At 36.4% G+C, this 21,526-nt stretch overlaps 1 protein-coding gene across 6 annotated transcripts in view; it reads right to left on the minus strand.

The window, feature by feature from the left end:
• Nucleotides 1-21,526, minus strand: part of KIAA0586 (KIAA0586 ortholog) — a 100,271-nt gene that overhangs the window by 47,291 nt on the left and 31,454 nt on the right. For all 6 annotated transcript variants that reach the window (XM_060004478.1, XM_060004477.1, XM_060004480.1 and 3 more), the window contains 9 exons: nucleotides 21,168-21,281; nucleotides 19,574-19,654; nucleotides 16,851-17,044; nucleotides 15,170-15,288; nucleotides 10,093-10,292; nucleotides 6,112-6,271; nucleotides 5,478-5,697; nucleotides 4,640-4,893; nucleotides 3,245-3,321 (listed from right to left, as the gene is read on the minus strand). In XM_060004478.1, coding sequence (XP_059860461.1) covers nucleotides 3,245-3,321; nucleotides 4,640-4,893; nucleotides 5,478-5,697; nucleotides 6,112-6,271; nucleotides 10,093-10,292; nucleotides 15,170-15,288; nucleotides 16,851-17,044; nucleotides 19,574-19,654; nucleotides 21,168-21,281 — 1,419 coding nt within the window. The remainder of the gene's footprint in view (nucleotides 1-3,244; nucleotides 3,322-4,639; nucleotides 4,894-5,477; nucleotides 5,698-6,111; nucleotides 6,272-10,092; nucleotides 10,293-15,169; nucleotides 15,289-16,850; nucleotides 17,045-19,573; nucleotides 19,655-21,167; nucleotides 21,282-21,526) is intronic.

Here is a 21,526-nt window from a genome sequence, read left to right on the forward strand (position 1 = left end):
TTAAGTTGATAGCTTAAGATGAAAGACAAATTATCATGTATCCATATAAAAAGAGTTGTGGATCTATCACTATACAGCTATGTGACACAAACAAGTGATTTAACCTCATTCAATGCAAAGTAAAATGAGTAGTTACTATTTTTAACAAAGAATGAGCATCATCTTTTGGGATGCTTTTTAAAAATATACAGGTTTAGGCTTCTAACCGCCCACACACATGCATGCATACCATATAACACTCATGACCTACCGAATCAACATATCAGAGGGTGGGGGCAGGATGCATATTTCTAAAAGCTCCACTGGTGAATTTAATATACAATCCTAGTTTACATCACTTGAATAGGCTGCTTTAAAGAAATTTCTAGGGAGTTCCCTGGTGGCCTAGTGGTTAGGATTCTGGGCTTTCATTGCTGTGGCCCAGGTTCAATCCCTGGTCATGAAACTGAGATCCCGCAAGCTGCGTGGCACGGCCAAAAAGAAAGAAAAAATAAGAAATTTCTAGCATTATGATTGTAAGGGGATAGAAGGGCATGATGTTTCAAAAGTACACCAATCTCTTTCTTTTTTCATCATGATCCTATATAATGATACAAATGGAAAGATAAAAATGCAACTAGACTTCTAAAACTTCCAGTCAAGGTGGAGTAATAAGAACCAGATACACCCACCCCCTTGAAACAACTAAAAAATGGACAAAGTATGTGAAAAACTGCATTTCAAGACATGGAACATCAGGTAACAAAAGACAGTGATCCCTGAGAAATGAAAAACAAGTCAGAAGAACCCTATGACTGCTCCAGCTTACCATCTGGGAGTTCCCAGGCTGTGGCACAGGAGCCTAAGCTAAGAAGATGGAGATGTAACTCCAGGGAGGCCAAGACAGCTAGAGTTCATAAGACGGACGGCTAGAAAAGTGAAAGCTGCAGAGGGAGAAAACTCTGGAAATCTGCAGAAGATCCCCTTTGAGTATTAAGCTAAGTACTACTCAGCAGATGCTTTGGAGATAACTACATGAGGCTGGAGGAATGAGCACCTGAGAAGGGACTCGATATAACACTGCCTGATGCTCACACAGGGCTTGGATAATGGTTGTTCCCACTAGCCAGGCTGGAAAACCTCATTAATGAGGCACTGGGTGGAGTACATAGAAGTGTCTTCTCTCCATAGCGGGGGATAAATAGCCCTAGATTGAGTACTGTTCTGGTACTGCCTAACAAATCTTAAAAGCAAGACTCAAAAGGGTAAAACTGTCTCTAAGTACTTAGCCATGTCCTGAGCAAAGCTCCAAAATATTTATAGTAATATAAAACATAGAAGGAAAAAGTCTATGCAAAATTTTGGCAGATGAAATTAAACAGCTTTTCTTTTTTTTATTTAATTTATTTATTTTTGGCTGCATTGGGTCTTCATTGCTGAGCACAGGCTTTCTCTAGTTGCAGTGAGGGGGGGCTACTCTTCGTTGTGGTGTGTGGGCTTCTTGTTGCGGTGGCTTCTCTTGTTGCAGAGCACGGGCTCTAGGCACGCGGGCTTCAGTAGTTGTGGCTCGCAGGCTCTAGAGCACAGGCTCAGTAACTGTAGCATGCGGGCTTAGTTGCTCCGCGGCATGTGGGATCTTCCCGGACCAGGGCTCAAACCCGTGTCCCCTGCATTGGCGGGCGGATTCTTAACGACTGAGCCACCAGGGAAGTCCTAAACAGCTTTTCTCAAAGATTAAGATATAACTACCATATTATCTATCCATTCCACCCCTAGATATTTGCCAGAGAGAAATGAAGGCATATGTCAATACAAAGACTTGTACACAAGTCTTCATAGCAGCTTTATGTGTAATAGCCCCCAACTGGAAATGAACCCAAACGTCCATCAACAGGTGAATAGGCAAACTGTGGCACATCCATACAACAGAGCACTGCTCAGCAATAATAAGGAATGAACTATGATACAAAGTATAACACAGATAAATCTCAAAATAATTATGCTGAGTTAAAACAATCAGACAAAAAAAAAAGAATACATGCCACGTGATTCCATTTATATACATCTAGAGATGCAAACTAATCTATAGTTACAGAAAGTAGGTCAGTGGTTACTGGAAGAGGTATAGAGAATGAGAGGAATGATGAGAGATGAGAAGGAGGGATTACAAAAGGGCCTGAGGAGAGATTTGGGAGTGATGGATGATGAATATGTTCATTACATTAACTGTGGTAATGGCTTTACAGATATATACATATGTCAAAAATTATCAAATACGTTTTTTTTTTAAAGAGCAACAATAATAGCAATGCTTAGCAAAGGCTATGGATGAATGTAGATGAAAGTTGAGCACAACTACCCTTACTTGCTTAGGTTGTTTGAAAACATAAAAAGTAAAGATTTCTATTCCTTAATAATTTTCAAAAGAAAATCCCTATTATCATTTCTGTATGGTATTTTTATATATATTATACATGTTGATATATTATATATGTTAAGATATATATTTTTAAATGCGAATTTTCCTTCCATAAAGCTAGATAATAACTAGGAGAGTTAGTACCCTTGGGTCCTATTTCAGTATTTTTTAAATTATTTTTTAAAATCTTTACTTATTTATTTATTTTGGCTGCGCCAGGTCTTAGTTGCAGCAGGTGGACTTCTTAGTTGCGGCATGTGGACTTCTTAGTTGCAGTATGCGGACTCTTAGTTGCAGCTTGCATGTGGGATCTAGTTCCCTGACCCCACAGCTCCCCAGGGATCAAACCCGGGCCCCCTGTATTGGGACCACGGAGTCTTACCCACTGGACCACCAGGGAATTCCCAGTATTTTTTTTTTAAAGCCACTAAATTCAATTTTTTTTAGCATAAAGAATTATAATCACGATTAAGGAAAATTACAAACGTATTATAAGAGAGTTGGTTTCCACAGCTAAGGTCCTGCCTGAAACACTGTAAAGGCAACATATCCAGGTGACAATGTGCCTTGACTTAGATTTTCATTACCTAATTACATTAACTGCGTTTTTCAACTACTGGAGCCACAGGGGTTAACAACAATTTTCTATTCATTCTCACGATTATGATAATGAAATGTGTAAATATGATAAAGACATGTGTAAGAAACCTTAAATTCCTTCATGGATATTTTATTAAATTTTATGACTATAACTCAAATATTTGAGAAAAAACCCTGATCAGTAGCAACAAGTTCATCAAGATATTCTTCATCTCAGAATTCAATGTGGAGTCAATCACTTCTTACCATTTCGAGGGCATCATGCAGAGTACTGGATAAGCTATCATTTAGGTTTGTCAGATACAGTCCTTCATCTCCTAAAACTAGAAATTAAAATGCAAAAATTTGGAAAAAAGAAGAAACATAAATTTAGTAAATAATCTCACCATAAAGCCATAGAATATTACACTTAAAACTTACACAATAAAAATACTGGCAAAGTTCATAAATCATAGTTCACAAGCTATTCAATCTCACTAGCTCTTTGAAAAGCACATTTTAGGGGCTTCCCTGGTGGCGCAGTTGTTGGGAGTCCGCCTGCCGATGCAGGGGACGCGGGTTTGTGTCCCGGTCCGGGAGGATCCCACATGCTGCAGAGCGGCTGGGTCCGTGAGCCATGGCCTCTGAGCCTGCGAGTCCGGAGCCTGTGCTCCGCAACGGGAGAGGCCACAACAGTGAGAGGACCACGTACCACAAAAAAAGAAAAGCACATTTTATAACAAAGATGAGATTTTTGTTTCACTTACCAGCTTGTCAGAAATTAAAAAGAGCTATTAAACATCAACTGTAACCATGAAATTAAAAAGAGGCACTCCTATATACTACTGATATAATTAATAACTGATTAAAATTAAAAACCGATTCACCTTTCTGGAGAGCATGTTGGCAATGTATTGCTATTTAATTTTATTTTTTTGGCCACGCTGTGTGGCTTGTGGGATTTTTTAGTTCCCCAAACAGGGACTGAACCCAGGCCCCTGGCAGTGAGTGCATGGAGCCCTAACCACTGGACCGCCAGGGAATTCCCTATGTATTGCTATTTTAAAGGTGCATACTCTGACTCAGCAATTCCACTTCTAGGCATGTATTCTAAGGAAGTTATCAGTTATGGAAGTTCACAAAGATAAATAAATATATGTGCAAGGATGGTCAGTGGAGAGTTATGTATAGTATGAAAACAATCTAAACGCCCACCACTATGGCACTGTTTTAGCAGACTACCCAGCCACTACAAAAAAGAGGCAGGGCTATATGCATTAATATAGAAAAATGTCTATAACATATTTAAGGTTAAAGAATTCAGATTTCAGAACAATATGTATAATATGACCCTACTTAAAAGGTAAAAATATATACACATACAAATGTATTTAGGTGTCTATATATGCATAGAAAAAAAAAGACTGGAAGGGTATACCCCAAACTTTCAACAGTGATACTATTTCTGGAGGGTGGGATTTATGAGGGAGATTTTACATTCTGAGGTTAAGGTGTAGAAAAGTTAACTTACAGAGTCCATGTTCTTTCTACTATACCCTGTTACATCTTGAAAATTAAGTAAAAACACTTTAAACAGAAAAGCATTACTTAGGAATTATCATAAGCTAACCAGTGAAATCAATTGATGCAAAATTAACTTACTCTTACGAGCCACTTTTTGACCACAATTAAATAAAATCTCTCCTTCAGAGATGGGTATATCTAAGGTTTCAGTTTCAGTGGCAGTAACGCTCAAGGTACTCTCCACTGTTGATGAATCTGAACTTGACATCTGTATGGGGGAAGGGGCCTTGGTGCCAGCAGGAAGCGGCATAAGGGGAACTGGCTCTGGAGGTGCAGGCTGAGCAGGGAAGTCCATGCTCTCAGGTTCTTCATCCTTGGCCACAGACATTACACTAAGAAGAAAGAGACATAGTTTGAATGTATTACATTGGTGAAGGCCTATATTAATTTTTATATAAAAAATAGATTCAAAAGTACTATGTCTCCTTTAGACATTTCTATATCAATATATAGATATATCTATATATTTCTATAATCTGCACTACTATAATTAACCAACAAGATTTATTTTTCCAAAATCATCTTCATGCTTTAATCACAAACCATCTTGAAAGTTCTACCATCTCTAAAATAAATCTACATAGGGATATATGGTAATATAAAAGTCAACTGATCATAGTAAACGAAGATTCACACTGGGGAAAAATCTTCTTCTATTTTATTAACAATATTATAGTTATCTTTATTTTAATCTGTTTCCCCCAAAATTTTGTTTTAAAAGAAGAGAACTGAAAGTATAAATAAATCTGGTAAAAATTTTAAAAACATAAAATTTATGAAACTTCTTCCTACTAAAGTATAGATTAGCTTGTGGTTTATCAACCTTCGTTTATCATTTCTGATGTTTTCAATGGGTCACCTAAGTCAACATAAGATGAAATGTATAGTTACTAAAAATGAATATACTGTCATTTACATAGCTCTCGGGTGAAGTTCTTTTTGAAGAGAGTTGGGATTCTCTTCTTCCAGTGGCAGGTCTCCATTACTCCATGGCTTGGGAAGCTCTGGGCTTGACATCTTCAATTTATCAATAGAAGTCTCTGACAAAGTTGGGGTAAGAGCTGCTGCGGGAGGAGGTGTAGTTGCAGGGGTAACAGTTGGAGTATTAACAAGTGTGATGGGAGGCATATTATTTCCTAAAGGTTTTTTGTAAAAGCAAAAAAAAGTCAATAAGAATTCCACAGGAAGGCAAGATATATTGTTTAACATTTTGGCATACAAATAATGGCAACAAGAATTAATAATAATAATGATGGCCATTACTGGGAAAAGCTCCAAATTAATTTAGTGAAGTACAAAAAATAACCTTGAAAAGACATCACTTTCAACATCACCATGAACTTAAAATAGTCTAAATGTCTACTAGATTATATACTTTAAAAAGTGGTAACCAACCCCTTAGTTTCCTTGTAAGAAAAAATGACTTACTAGAACCTAGTAAGCAACAGGTATGTGTATACTAATCTATAAAGACTCTTATAAAACAAACCATGATATTTTATTTAATAGTTGCTAAAATTAAAACTGAGTTATAGAAATAAGGTTTCTACCTTCTTCAGCAAATATTTCTTTCATGGGAAAAGCTACATCATGATCTGAAACACAGGGAGAAGAATCTGGAGTTTTTACCAACACACGCTCCTCAGGAGGTGATGAAGGTGAGAGAGGAGGAGTTGGCTGTGGGGTAGCCACTGGGGTACACACTCTTGCCTAAAATAAATAAAACAAGATAAGTGGTGCTTACAATCCCCAAATAAGGGTAATTTGAAAAATAAAATGATCTCATTCAGAGTTACATAAAATTTAAATGGATGGGGGGTAAAAATGGAGTCCTCTGTATCCTAGCTCTTGAACTTCTAGCTATTAGTTTCAAGACCGGACTACAGAAAGCCTCCAGCAACTGAAACAGCTCTGCCTCTGAACTAGGTCCCCTTATCTAATATAGAGAGGAAGATTAAACAGACAGCTGAAGATCAAACCCAAACACAAACTGGGTAGACCATGTAACAGAAAGAGAGCATTTTAACTAATTGACAAGATTATCAGAAACCCCCTTTCAGTACAAAAGAACAAAGGTTATAAAAAGCAATGGAAGGATAAGAAAAAGTAGGAGGGATAAAAGGAAGACAATGTAGAGATGGAAAGTCCTGGGGAAGAAAAAAGCACACATTTTAAAATCAATTTGTTAAACAGGTAATTCAAACGATTCAAACTTCAAAAGGATGATGGTGAAAATTAAGTCTCCTTTCCTACCCATGTCCTATCTACTTAGTTCCTTTCCTCAGAATTATCAAATATAATCTTGTCATTTTTTTATGTCCAGAATACTCTATTTTTAAAAATTTTTATATAATTTTTAAAGGTTACACTAGGTTTACAGTTATTATAAAATATTGGCTATATTCCTACTTTAAAATTTTTTTTATTGAAGTATAGTTGATTTACAATGTTGTGTTAGTTTCAGGTGTACAGCAAAGTGATTCAGTTATATATAACTGAATATATATATTCTTTTTCAGATTCTTTTCCACTATAGGTTATCACAAGATATTGAATATAGTTCTCTGTGCTATACAGTAGGTCCTTGTTGTTTATATATTTTATATATAGTAGCTTGTATAAACTACTAATTTGTTAATCCCAAACTCCTAATTTATCCCTTCCCTACCTCTCCTAGGTAACCATAAGTTTATTTTCTATGTTTGTGAGTCTTTCTGTTTGGTAAATAAGTTCATTTGTATCATTTTTTTAGAATCCACATATAAATGCTATTGTATGATATTAGTCTTTCTCTGTCTGCCTTAGATAATCTCTAGGTCCATCCATGTTGCTGCAAATGGCAAAATTTCATTCTTTTTTATGGCTCAGTAGTGTTCCATTGTGTGTGTGTGTGTGTGTGTGTGTGTGTGTGTGTGTGTGTGTGTGTACACACCACATCTTCTTTATCCATTCGTCTGCTGATGGACACTTAGGTTGCTCCTATAACCTGGCAATTGTAAGTAACGCTGCTGTGAACGTTGGGGTGCATGTATCTTTTCAAATTAGTGTCTTTGGTTTTTTTGGATATATACCCAGCAGTGGGATTGCTGGGTCACATGGTAATTCTATTTTTAGTTTTTTGAGACTTAAGTCATTTCATATGTGTATAGATTTTCTACAGAATAAATTCCCAGAAGTGAGACTGCTTGGTTAAAGGGCTAATTGCATTCTTAATTTGAATACATATTACCAAATTTCCCTCTACACGGTTATATTATTTTATCAATGCAATAACACCAGAAGGTATGAGAATTCCCAATTCCCAAAGATTTGCTGAACCATGGTGTTAATCAAACTTTTAGAGTGTTACCAATTTGATCAGTAAAAATGGATTCAATGATTTTTTTTTCTCACTATCAGTGAGACTGACCATCTTTTTGTATGTATGTGGGCCATTTGTATTTCCTTTTTGTGTGTGAACTGTCTGGACATGTCTTTTCCCCATTTCTCTATTTGTCCTTTTTTTCTCTTTCTAAAACATATTTTTATAGTGGGGTGACTGGCCTTTATTCTGTATTATGAGTTGCAAAGAGATATACAATTTAAAAATTATGAAGCATATCAGAAATTCTATAGCATTGCTTAATTATTAGCATATTCTTAGCTTTGTTTTTTAAGTGATAGAAATATACTATGTTTTATTCTTCTTGACTGCATAAACCTATAGCCTAAGACAGTTGTTTTCAAATATAATGCTACTGACTCATCATCATGAGAGGATTTAAAGGTATCCTACTAGTCTTGGTAATGGGTAATAATGATAAACAATGAGTTACTGAGTATTTACCAAGTTCCAGGCCCTAGATTAAGCTCTTTCATATACCATCTTATTGAATCTTCCACAAAATCTTCTATGATGGCTCACAAGATACAGTATCATAAAGATGTCAATTCTCCTCAAATTAAACCAATCAAAATTGAATTAATTCCCCCCCAAATCCCAACAAAATATTTTACAGAACTTGAAAATTAATTTTAAAACATATATCAAAGATGAAAAGGCCAAAAAAAGCCATGGCAATTCTGAAGATAAGGAACAATATGGCAATGGGGGAGGGGAACTTGGCCTCCTTAATATTTGGAAAGCAGATTTTGGTAAAGCCGTCATCATTTAAACTCTGAGTATTTTATCTCTAGTATACAGATAAGACTAAAGTAACAGAGCTGAGGGTTCATATTCAGAACTTCCCAACTCCAGAGTCCATGCTCTCAACAATTACATTTATTTCCTATTTATACTGATTTTTCTGTATTTTCTCATTAAATCACCCTTATGAAAATATCTGAAATATATGGGCAGAAGACAAACCAAAGTTAATTAGCATAGAGATAACCACAATTCTGATATTGGCATGCATTACTAATGAGCTAATAAATAAAGCACAGAACAAAAGTATGCACCAAATCTCTGGCACACTAATCACACTACACCAATTACATTACACCAATCTCCATAGAATTCAAACATGTAACTTTATGTTTATATACCTCAGATGAGTCAGTTTAAATGTTTCACCTATATAAAATGATGTTTTTATGATCAACAGGATCAGAATTGACCATTAAGTTTTAAACAGTTGGTAATACAGAGTACATTCTGGTTTTGTATAATTTCTTTTTCTTTTTAGTTTTTTAAAATTTTCATACAGTTTTTAAAGGTTACATTCCATTTACATTTATTACAAAATATTGGCTCTACTCCCTGTGTTGTACAGTACATCCTTGAGCCTATCTTACAGCCAATGGTTTGCACTTTCCACTGCCCCACCCCTATATTGCTCCTCCCACCCTCCACTGGTAGTGGTTTTGTATAATTTCATGTTGCTATAATAAATTAGAAACTCTATTTAACATAGAAAGGCTGATTAAACAAACAATAACAAAAATGTCTGAAATATACTTTCTTTTAAAGATTAAAAATATCACTTTACATAAGAACCAAAAGCAGTACATGTGATTTTTAGCTATATCTTGAATTTTAAAAGAATTAGCTATAAGGATATTCTTGGAACAACTGAGGAAATTCAAATATAGACTCTATATTATATAGTATTAACAGATCCATGTTAAATATGGAGAGCATAATAATGGTATTTTGGTTATGTAATAAAGAATCTTGTTCTTACGAGATACTACTGATGCTTTTAGAAGTGTCATGATATCTGCAACTTTCAAATGAGTTTTAAAGCATATATAATAAACAACATATAAAGACAGATAAAGAAAATGTGTCGAAATGTTATCAGCTGGTAAATGTAGGTAAAGCTTACACAGATGTTCATTGTATCATACTTTCAACTTTCTATAGATTTTAAAGTTTTTAAAATAAAATGCTGGAGGAATTGTTATTGTAATCAAAGCCACAAGAAACCAATCTCCACCACAAACTATGGTCTTATGACCCAATTTAAAATCTGTCCATTTTACTGTTCTTTAACAAAGGTATCAAAAATTCCCCAGGGCTCCAAGTCATGAAGGAAAGTCACACTTACCAGCAAGTGTGTTTTGCTTATTGAAACATCCCCAGAAACACTTGTAACAACAGGACCTGGCTTCTTTGCTTCTCTGTCACCCAGCAAGATGGCAATGGTTTCAGCAAGAGCTTCATTCACAAAATGCCTAATAATGTCTGAATTCACAGGAACACCGGCATCAACAAAAAGCTGGAGGGCACCACTGCTGGTTCCTTCCACTAAAAAAATGAAAGAATTTCAGAGTAAGTGTGCAGGAAACATGCTTGCATTCTAAGCCTTAATTCTTAAAATTTTAGAGATGTGAACATATGTGTATGAGATGGTGTGAGGAGGAATAAAATGAAAATACAAAATCTACTTATTGTGACAGAGAATAAGATGGTAACTCACATAATGAACATCCTCTCTAAACAAACTAAAAAGGGGAGGAAAACATCTAGATGAAAATTTACTTATATGGCCTCTTCCCTACCACTACAACATTTAGTGATAAAAAGGATTTGCAGGGACTTCCCTGGTGGTGCAGTGGTTAAGATTCCATGCTCCCACTGCAGGGGGCACGGGTTGAATCCCTGGTCAGGGAACTAAGATCCTGCATGCCGCTCAGCACGCCCCACCCCCCCCCACAAAAAAAGATTTGTATCCACATTAAATGTTTTCATCTGAAAACAATCCACATTTCCAAGAGTAGGGCACCAGGAAACACTGTGATAGATCGTGGCAAAACACAGGGACACAATGACTGTGGGGGGATTTTAGAGAAATGGCAGCTTCTTCATAAATATGAAGACAAATCTTACTTCCGTCTAGTTTCAGGTACTTCAGTTACTAACATTACAGGCTAATCCTCCTCAAACTTTTAGAGTAGTTTAGGTGCTTGATGTCAGCAGCTCTATAGTATATTAATTTTCCAAATGGGTTGTACTTTTCACTTGTGTGAATGTACATGAAATTCAGTAAAATTTCCTAAACAGACTTTATTAGGCTTAAAGTGGTTATATTTCTAAAGCACTGTGTGGAAAACATGTAAACAGTGATCTATAAAACTTGATGGAGACATGACCTCTCCAAAGAGTACTCCTTAATTAGTACAACTATGGCAGCATTACAGAGAATTCCCTAATAGGTAGGTACAGGTGTCTTGGGATCACTTGTTGAGAGATAAGTAATAGCAATTTACTCTGGAGCTCCATAGCAAAGACTATCACAATCCCAAATTTATATTCAACAGTATATATCAACACATCTCCATTTTTAGTTCCCATAATTCATTGTTTTGGCATGACCAAAAATCAGAATATCTCTGTTATAAAACCCAAAAGTCCTACCCAGACATAGGCAAAACAAAAGCAAACACACATGCTTTTAAAGAAAAGGGAACAGGATCTAAATACCCTCTATATTAGACCATCTTTCCTTAAGGCTACAAAGCCTGAATTAGTCTCACTGAAACCACCACCCGACCCATGTGAAGGACTGCTAAGAGGACTATCACTAGCCCTGATTTGCGCTAGCAGGAGAGACTGGTGGAGAGTCCAAGCACTCCAAAATATGCCATCGAGGTGTATGACCTAGCAATGAAGAAAGCATCTGGCAGTTTGGACAGTATCCATCATAAACCGGACAAATCTTTGGAGACACTTGTTTGTTTTCCTGGACTGGTCTCCTTGTCTTGGGACTGCTGAATACCATCTCCACAACAAGAATTTTGACCAAAAGCTACAGAAGTCCGACTATCTGTTTCTCCAAGGCATATTTCATGGTCCTTTGCCTTTTTAGCTTCCAGTCCTTTTTTATTCCAGTTTCACTTGGTATTTTCCATCTGTTCCTTTTTCAACAGATTTTGAAATAGTCTCAGAGCAATTATTTGTATGAACTGGTTTTGGTTTTCTTTTGGATTTGTATTCCTAGATGTCTTCTTCTGAAAAAGTATCTTCTAACATGACAAAATGATTTTATCATTAAAGAAGCACTAATCTTAAGTAAAAAAAATTTCCTCATAACTTTGTTGGTCATTTTATTCCTTCCTTCAAAAAATGAGAAGATAAAAGAAAACCTGGGATAGTAGCAGTGGAAGAGGCATTTGAGTTATACTAAATAGGAAGAATTAATCAAATATAAGAATAAATTGCATGGAGCCAGGACATTGGATGTGGCTGGGTGTGGACTGAGGAAGACCAAAGAAAACAAAGTAGAACAAGTGATATTCCAAGGCTTTGGAAACTGGGCACTTGGAAAATAGTGGTATCATTAACAGAAAGAGCAACAAAGGAGGAATAAGGTTGGTTAGAAAAATGAGATGCATTCTGGACACACCAAGTTTGGTATGCCAGTGGAGCATCAAGTGAAATATTCATCAACAGGCAAAACTGCAAGTTTACAGCCTAAATGTGTAGCTTAGGGGTCATCAACTGACACGGGATAACTATCGCCAAGAAGAGACTAGAAAAACAGAAAAGAAAGAGGGCAGGGGACAGAAGCTTGGGGGAAATTTTTTATTCAAGTAGAAAAAAGATGAGGAAATGAGGTCCTAAAGAAATTAAAAAGATAAGGGGAAGAACAATAGAATGAATTCTAAGAAACCAAAACCAGTAGAACATTTTAATAATTAGAGGTAGTCAACAATGCCCATACTAGAGCCTTCTAGGAGAATAAGGATTTGAAAAAAGGTTATCTCTGAGAACCAAATGCTGTAAGAGAGGAATTTCATTAACGAGAAGGAAGAAGAAAGCCAGCTCATAAAAACTAAAGAGAAAGTGAGAAATGAGAAAGTAAAGCAGTAAATACAGACTCTAATGTCTAGGATTTAGGCAGTTAAGGGGTAGTTTAAGAAGGAGGAAGAGGAGGTTATTCTGGACTGGAAAGAAGTGGAAAAAAAATAGAGGTAACGATATATAGGAATGTTAAAAAAAAAAAAGAGTTAGAAAGCTGGAGAACTTATACCATCCAATTTCAAGACTTATTTTTAAGTTACAATAATCAAGAAGCGCAGTGTTGATGTAAAGACAGACTTGTAGATCAATGGGACCAAACAGCAAGTCCAGAAACAGATCCAAACATATATAATAGCCAGATGATTTCCAACAAAGGTGTCAAGGCAATTCAGCAGGAGAAAGGATAATCTTTTCAACAAATAACACTAGAAAAATTGGATATCCATACACACACAAAAAACTTGATCTTTACTTCACTCCACATATAAAAATTAACTCAAAACATACCATAGACCTAAATTTATAATCTAAAACTATAAGGCTTCTATAAGAAAACACGGGAGAAAATCTTAATGATGTTGGGCAAAGATTTCTTAAACAGTATACCCCAAAAATCACAAGCTATAAAAGAAAAATTGATAAATTAAACTTCATCAAAATTAATCTCTGGTCTTCAAAAGACAATGCTGAGAAAGCAAAAGGTAAGATAAAAACTAGGATAACACATTGCAAAACATATGCAATAAAGGACTTGTATCCAGAATAAAGAACTCAATAATAGTAAGACATAGACCCCAGTTAAAAACTGAGCAAAAGAGTTTTAAAGATACTTCATCGAAGTAAATATACAAATGGCAAATAAGCACAAGAAAAATTGTACAACATCATTAGTTACTGGGGAAATGCAAACAAAACCCACAATGAGATATCTCCACATGCTTAGTGAATGGCTATAATTAAAAACATTGACAACAAGCATTAGTAAGGATGTGGAGCAGCTGAAACTCTCATTCATTGCTGGTTGGAATGCAAAATAGAACAGCCACTTTGGAAACATTTAGCGGTTTCCTATAAAGTTAGATACCTACTTACCATATGACCAAGAGAAATTAAAAGATGTATATAAAAGATTAGTTTGCAAATATACATAGCACAGCTGTATTTATAATAGTCAAAAACTAAGACTACAAATGTCCATCAACGGGTAACTGGATTAACAAATTATGGTACATACATGGAGTGTAATATTTATTACTATATGCAACAACATGACTGTCAAAGCATTATGCTAAATAAAAGAAACCAGACACAAAAGACTAAATACTGTATGATTACATAAGTATGAAATTCTAGAAAAGGCAAAATTCAATGATAGAAAGTAGATCAGTGGTTGTTAGGGTGTAGTAGGCATGGGAGGGGGTTAGGGATTGACTGCAAAGTGGCATGAGGGGACTGTTGGGGATGATGGAAATGTTTTTCTATAACATGACTGTGTGGCTAACATGTGGCTGTGTTTGTTTAACAAAACTTGTCAAACGGTACACTTAGAATTCGTGAATTTTACGGCAAGTAAATTATGCCTCAAAAAGCTAATGGAGAAAGAGGGGGAAGAAGAGGGAAGGAGAGGAGGATGAAAAGGAGGAAGAAGGAGGGAGAGAAGAGGAAGAGGAAGGAGGAAGAAGAGGTGAATGGTGTGGGCTCCCTAAAGAAAGAGGCTCTATCCATTCAGGGAATACTTAAACTCTTCTTAGGTGTCAGTCAAGGGCTAGGCTCTAAAGGAGAATCACGCTTACTTGTGAGTAATTTATAGTCTAGTGAGTGAGACAGATATGCAAGCCAATCATAATACAGTTTGATGGTTACTATAACAAAGGTACACAGACACAGGGGCCTCTCTGGTGGCGCAGTGGTTGAGAATCTGCCTGCTGATGCAGAGGACACGGGTTCGTGCCCCGGTCCGGGAACATCCCACATGCCGCGGAGCGGCTGGGCCCGTGAGCCATGGTCGCTGAGCCTGCGTGTCCGGAGCCTGTGCTCCGCAACGAGAGAGGCTACAACAGTGAGAGGGCCGCGTACCGCAAAAAAAAAAGATACACAGACACACAAACAAACACACACAAAGTGCTATGGGAAAGAAGGGAGAGGTTGGGGGTAGGAGGGATGGATGCTGATAGCATAATCTGAATGCTGCAGTATGTAATAAGGGAATGAGGGAGAAATAACTTCCACTACAGAAAACTGGGAAGTGACATTGAAAAGAAGAGGACTTTTATCTTTTGTCAACCAAGGACTATGTGACCTCTAGAATATATAAATCCACAACAACCTGAAGGTTTTGTCTTATAATAACAAAAAAAGCTAAAAGATTCCATTTCACTTACCAATGTCAGAAGTCAATGGCTCACTGGCCTCACTGACTGAGACACTGATGTCAGCTGTGGCCTGCTGTTGGACTGGAAGAAGCCCAGAGATCATTCTTGACATTATTTCTTGTTCTACCCTGGGGGAAAAAAGTTAAGGATTCCTAAATTTAGTTGAAATGTATAGATGGTTAGAAATAACACCCTTAAAAATAACTGGTACCGGGCTTCCCTGGTGGCGCAGTGGTTGAGAGTCCACCTGCCAACGCAGGGGACACGGGTTCGTGCCCCGGTCCGGGAAGATCCCATGTGCCGCGGAGCAGCTGGGCCCATGAGCCATGGCCACTGAGCCTGCGCATCCGGAGCCTGTGCTCCACAACGGGAGAGGCCACAACAGTGAGAGGCCCGCGTACTGCAAAAATAAAAAAATTTAAAAATAAAATAAAAAAAGTAACTGGTACCCATGGACACAAACATTTAAATGTGAAAGCCGTCATTCTGAAAGTTGAATCTGGAAAGAAGAAAAACTTCAAATATATCTCCTAGAAAAACAAACCGAATCTCTGTGTGGGAGACAGTTTATCAAATTAAAATCTTTCTGATCAGTTTAATGAAAACTTTAACAGCCCTCGTAAATTCAAAATAAGGTTTAGGTCAATGATTACCTGGCATACCATGCACCTAAAATGTTGGGTTCCCTACTCTGAAAGCACATATAAAACCCCACAAGATCAAAGCTAGAAAAGGAGTCCAGCTGCCCTCTCTTCAAGGAAATAAATATATAGACTGCAACACAGGTAGTTTTCCTCTAAAAAGGGAAAGAAAATTTACTTTCAAGGTCATTTTTAGGAAGGGAAGTAGGAGAGGAAAAGGAAGGGAAACACAATAAGAGACTGCTTTTTTTGTACATTTCTTTAGCGAAGCTAACAGCCTTCTTTATTATTATTATACAAGTAATAGATGTTCATTGTAAAAATCAGAGAACACATAAAAGTTAAAAAAAAATAAGGCTCACTCACAATCCCAGATTCAAGAATAAACAAAGTTAGTTAACAATTTGGTATTATTTTTCAATATTTTTCCCACGCACATTTATTTTTGAGTGAGCTCTTCTAAACTGTGGTTGCATCATTAGTATCCTGCTTCATTTATGCACCAGTGTTATTAATATCTTTCTACATCATTAAGTATTTTTCTAAACCCAATCTTGATTACTGTATGAATATTCAGTTGTTTAGTTTATTCCATAACTTCTTTAAGGTTTCCCACAGGTAAATATAGGTATAAAAGTAGAGTTTATGAGTTTATATAAGTAACAAACAAAACAGTGCCTTGTTTGTAGTAAGCACTATAAGTGCTAAGTATTCTATGTCCTAGTAGCAGAACTGATTATTTCCTTAGTATAAATTTCTGTTAATAAACCACTGGATTAAAGAACTTGTACATTTTTAATGCTTTGTTACTCAGCAATAGCCTTTTTTGTCATAATAGACTGCCTCAGTACAAATATTCAAGGACAGAAACAATACTTGCAACAGTTAGTTAAACCCTCAGCCTCATGTCAGATAGTGTCCAGTGACTACAGCAAAGGAAAAATTTAATAAACAAAAGGAGACAAGGAAGATTTTCAACCAAAATTTCATACGTTCTATTTATACTTGCTACTATAATTCTGTTCATCCCAACACCACTGTAAACTCACCATTGAATTAAGCTATTTTCCAATGTTTCTTTTCTCTGAATTACTTCATCCAGAACATCAGTAGTGGGCTGAAAAGTAGAAGCAACTGGTGGAAACGGAGGGCCATTATATTTTGTAGAAACAACTTTAACACTTCTGTTAAACTCCAGAACTGGTTCAGAGTATTCCAGAATTTCATCACATTTTTCCTCTTCCTGGTAATAATAAAAACAAAACTATTATATTCATGTATCTATTCAACACTTACTGAGTGCTAAGTAGAGATAACTTAGGTAGGTGAATTAACCAACACTTCTAAATTAATCAATAGCATTTTCTAATTGGTGATATCACATTATTTATAGTATACACACTTGTCATAGAAATCACATTGAAGAAACTTAATTACACAATTATATTGTGTTTTTAAAGCCCAATATTCAGGGACTTCCCTGGTGGTCCAGCGGCTAAGACTCCATGCTCCCAGTGCAGGGGGCCTGGGTTTCAACCCTGGTCAGGGAACTAGATCCCACATGCCGCAACTAAAAATCCTGCATGTCACAACTAAAAGATCCCACACATCACAAAGAAGGTCCCACGTACCAGAACTAAGACCTGGCGCAGCCAAATAAATAAATATTTTAAAATATATATATTTATTTTAAACAATCATAAAACAAACTAGAAAACTTGGTTATTCCTACATAAAACATTATTAACATTTCCCTCTATAAATTTATTATCATAGTAAAACTAACACTTCCAAATATTACTGCTCATCCTTATAGAACATATAATTTACAGTTAAATATGCAGTTAGGTCATCTTACACATTATTTGTACCATCACATCATGATCAAAAGAGTTACTTCCAGAATTTTTAAACTTTTTATTATGAAAAATATACATGCTTAAAAGTGAACAAAATAGTGCTCATGCACTATATCTGTTACATATAAATAATAGGCGCGTGGGCTCAGTAGTTGTGGCTCGCGGGCTCTAGAGTGCAGGCTCAGTAGTTGTGGCGCATGGGCTTCGTTGCTCCATGGCATGTGGGATCTTCCCGAACCAGGGCTCAAACCCATGTCCCCTGCATTGGCAAGCGGATTCTCAACACTGCGTCACCAGGGAAGTCCCTCTAGTAGTTTTCTGGTAGCATCTTCAGGATTTTTATGGATAGTATCATGTCATCTGCAAACAGTTTTACTTCTTCTTTTCCAATTTGGCTCCTTTTACTTCTTTTTCTTCTCTGACTGTCATGGCTAGGACTTCCAAAACTACGTTGAATAAAACTGGAGAGAGTGGGTATCTTTGTGTTGTTCCTGATCTTAGAGGAAATGCTTTCAGTTTTTCACTGTTGAGAATGATGCTTGCTGTGGGCTTATATATGGCCTTTATTATGTTGAGGTAGAGAAATGTAGATTAAAAAAAACAATAAGATACCATTACACACCTATTAGAATGGCCAAAATCTGGAATGCTGACAACACCAAATGCTGACAAGGATATGAAACAGCAGGAACTATCATTCATTGCTGGTGAGAATGCAAAATGGTACAGCAACTTTGGAAGACAGTTCAGCGGTTTCTTACAAATCTGAAAATACTTTTACCATATAAGTCAGCAATTGTGCTCCTTGATATTTACTCAAAGGAGTTAAAAACTTATGTCCACAGAAAAAATCAGATGTTTGGTTTTGTTTTGTATTTGTTTGTTTGGGGTTTTTTGGCTGCACAGCGTGGCTTGCGGGATCTTACTTCTCTGACCAGGGACTGAACCCGGGCTCCTGGCAGTGAAAGCACGGTATCCTAACCACTGGACCACCAGGGAATTCCCTCAGATTTTTATAGCAGCTTTATTCATAATTACCAAAACTTGTAAACAACCAAAATGTGGTTTAGCAGGTGAATGGATAAATAAACTGTGGTCCATCCAGACAATGGAATATCATTCAGTGCTAAAAAGAAATGAGCTATCAAGCCATGAAAAGATATGGAAGAAACTTAAGTGCATTTTACTAAGTGAAAGAAGCTAATCTGAGAAAGCTGCATACTGTATGACTCCAAGTAGACTGCATTCTGGAAAAGACAAAACTATGAAGACAGTAAGAAGATCAGTGGTTGCCAGGGACTGGGGTGGGTAGCGGGGACAGATGAATAGTCAGAACACAGAGGATTTTAGGGCAGAGAAAATACTCTGTATAACAGCATAATGATGAACACATTTTTCCAAATCCATAGAATGTACAACATAAAGAGTGAACCCGGGCTTCCCTGGTGGCGCAGTGGTTGAGAGTCCGCCTGCCGATGCAGGGGACACGGGTTCGTGCCCTGGTCCAGGAAGATCCCACATGCCGCGGAGCGGCTGGGCCCGTGAGCCATGGCCGCTGAGCCTGCACATCCGGAGCCTGTGCTCCGCAATGGGAGAGGCCACAGCACTGAGAGGCCTGCATACCACCAAAAAAAAAAAAGAGTGAACCCTAAGGTCATCCATGGACTTTGAGTGATTATGAAGTGTCAGTTTTTAACAAGTCAAAATTGTTCGGGTATGTTGATAATGGGGGAGACCATGCATGTGTGGGGGTAGGGAACATATAGAAAATTTCTGTACATTCCTCTCAATTTTGCTGTGAACCTAAACTGCTCTAGAAATAATAAAATCTTTAAAAAGAAAAGATAATCAAATCACGTAAAAAAATGCTAGTAGAAAAATAAATTCACATGATTGCTAATAAGCTTTGTTACCTGTATGATATCGATTACTTCATCGAAGTTAGTTCCTGGAAACTTCACCTCTTCTTCATCTGCCTTCATAAATTCTGGAGTCTAAGAAAGCATTTTCAGAAAGTTTTGGTTGTGTTTAATGTCTTTTTAATTTATACCTAATTTATCATAATACCATAGCATAAGCTTATAATTACATGCCCCTATTTTTTATTTTGATATCCTGCTCAGACTTGATTTAACTAGTAAATGAAATCCAAGCTAGTCTCCAAGTTATCATTTCAATAGCTATAAAAAACTAGGTATCAGTTTTTCTATTAAGGACTCCACCAACAATGCAACTTAAGTCAATTGATCAAGTTGATATAATTGTGATTTCTCTCCTAGAATTAAGATAAAGAAATGTGTTTGTATGTATAGATATATAAGTTTACACATATACAAACTCACAAAAAGACAGATACAGAATCAAATAATTTAGAAAGACAAACAAAATAATTATTTTACAAATTTAGCCTCTAGTCATCAAAAACCACAATAGACAATTCCTGAGAGCAGAATGATGAACAGTCCAAACAATTATTTGTAATCATATATGTTTTAATAAACTTCTGGTTAAAAAAATTATTGATGAAAAATAAAATTAGGCACAAAAGCCATTCAGGGCCAGTTCTATTTTACTATTTCTGATTGTGAAAAAGTGATGTTCTTCCTCTCCTTAAAACTGTATCCTCAATGAACAAGTTTGCTTACAATAGAGGAAACCTGGGGAAATGTTACAGTGCTATTTTGTTGTGTAGTAAAGTCATAATTTTGTCATTCAATCACAAGCAGCAAATAAATATTAGAAAGAAATGCATATTTTTGCATCGTGTCAACACTATGACGACAAAGTAACATCCCAAAACATAAACTCCAATTGTCACTATAAAGTTCACATTCAGGAAAACTATAATTTAATTCCCATTTAAATCAAGATTCTTCTCCAAAGAGACAGAAATTCTTTCTTCACATATGAGTCTTACAACTTAAGTTACCAAATAGTTACACTAAGGATTATCATTTTCAGAACATTTATAAATGTAAGGATATTAAACAAACTTTCTTTTTCAAGTTCATAAGCAACTTCAGGGACTTCCCTGGTGGAGCAGTGGTTAAGAATCTGCCTGCCAGTGCAGGGGACAACAGTTCGATCCCTGGTCAGGGAAGATCCCACATGCTGTGTAGCAACTAAGCCCGTGCACCACAACTACTGAGCCTGCGCTCTAGTGCCTGCGTGCCACAACTACTGAGCCCACGTGCCACAACTATTGAAGCCTAGAGCCCACACTCTGCAACAAGAGAAGCCACTGCAATGAGAAGCCTACGCACCGCAATGAAGAGCAGCCCCCACTCGATGGAACTAGAGAAAGCCCATGCGCAGCAACAAAGACCCATGCAACCAAAAATAAATTAATTGATTAATTAAAAAAAAAGCAATTTCATATTTGTTTTGAATCTTTTCCTTAAAACGAAAATTATTAAAATAGATTATAATGGAAGACTTTGCATGGAATAACATTAGTTAAAAATCCATAGTCAGACATTGCTCAAAGATACACATTTCTGAACATACCTGTATCCAGGATTTCAGAGGAGGAGGAGAAGATGCTTCTTTGGGACAAGACGGAGATAGACCAACATCAGCACTACCATTTGAAATGCTGTCAATATCTACATTGGGTAATACCTAAAACAGAATACAACATCCAGTTTTCAGTTCATCATTTTGACTCAAAATTTGTGAATCTATATATCAATAACATATTTAACTTTTTATTGCAAAGTCAATGGATAACAAATTTAAATTATGAAAGCGTATTTTACAAAATTTGGAAAATAAAAGGGAAACACAAAGAATCCTATTATCTTAAGACAACATCATTTTTACTATTCCCTTTATGTTTTTACTATCCACTTATGCATAGCTAAAAT

This window comes from Delphinus delphis, chromosome 2 (assembly GCF_949987515.2).
Source record: "Delphinus delphis chromosome 2, mDelDel1.2, whole genome shotgun sequence".
NCBI lineage: Eukaryota > Metazoa > Chordata > Mammalia > Artiodactyla > Delphinidae > Delphinus > Delphinus delphis.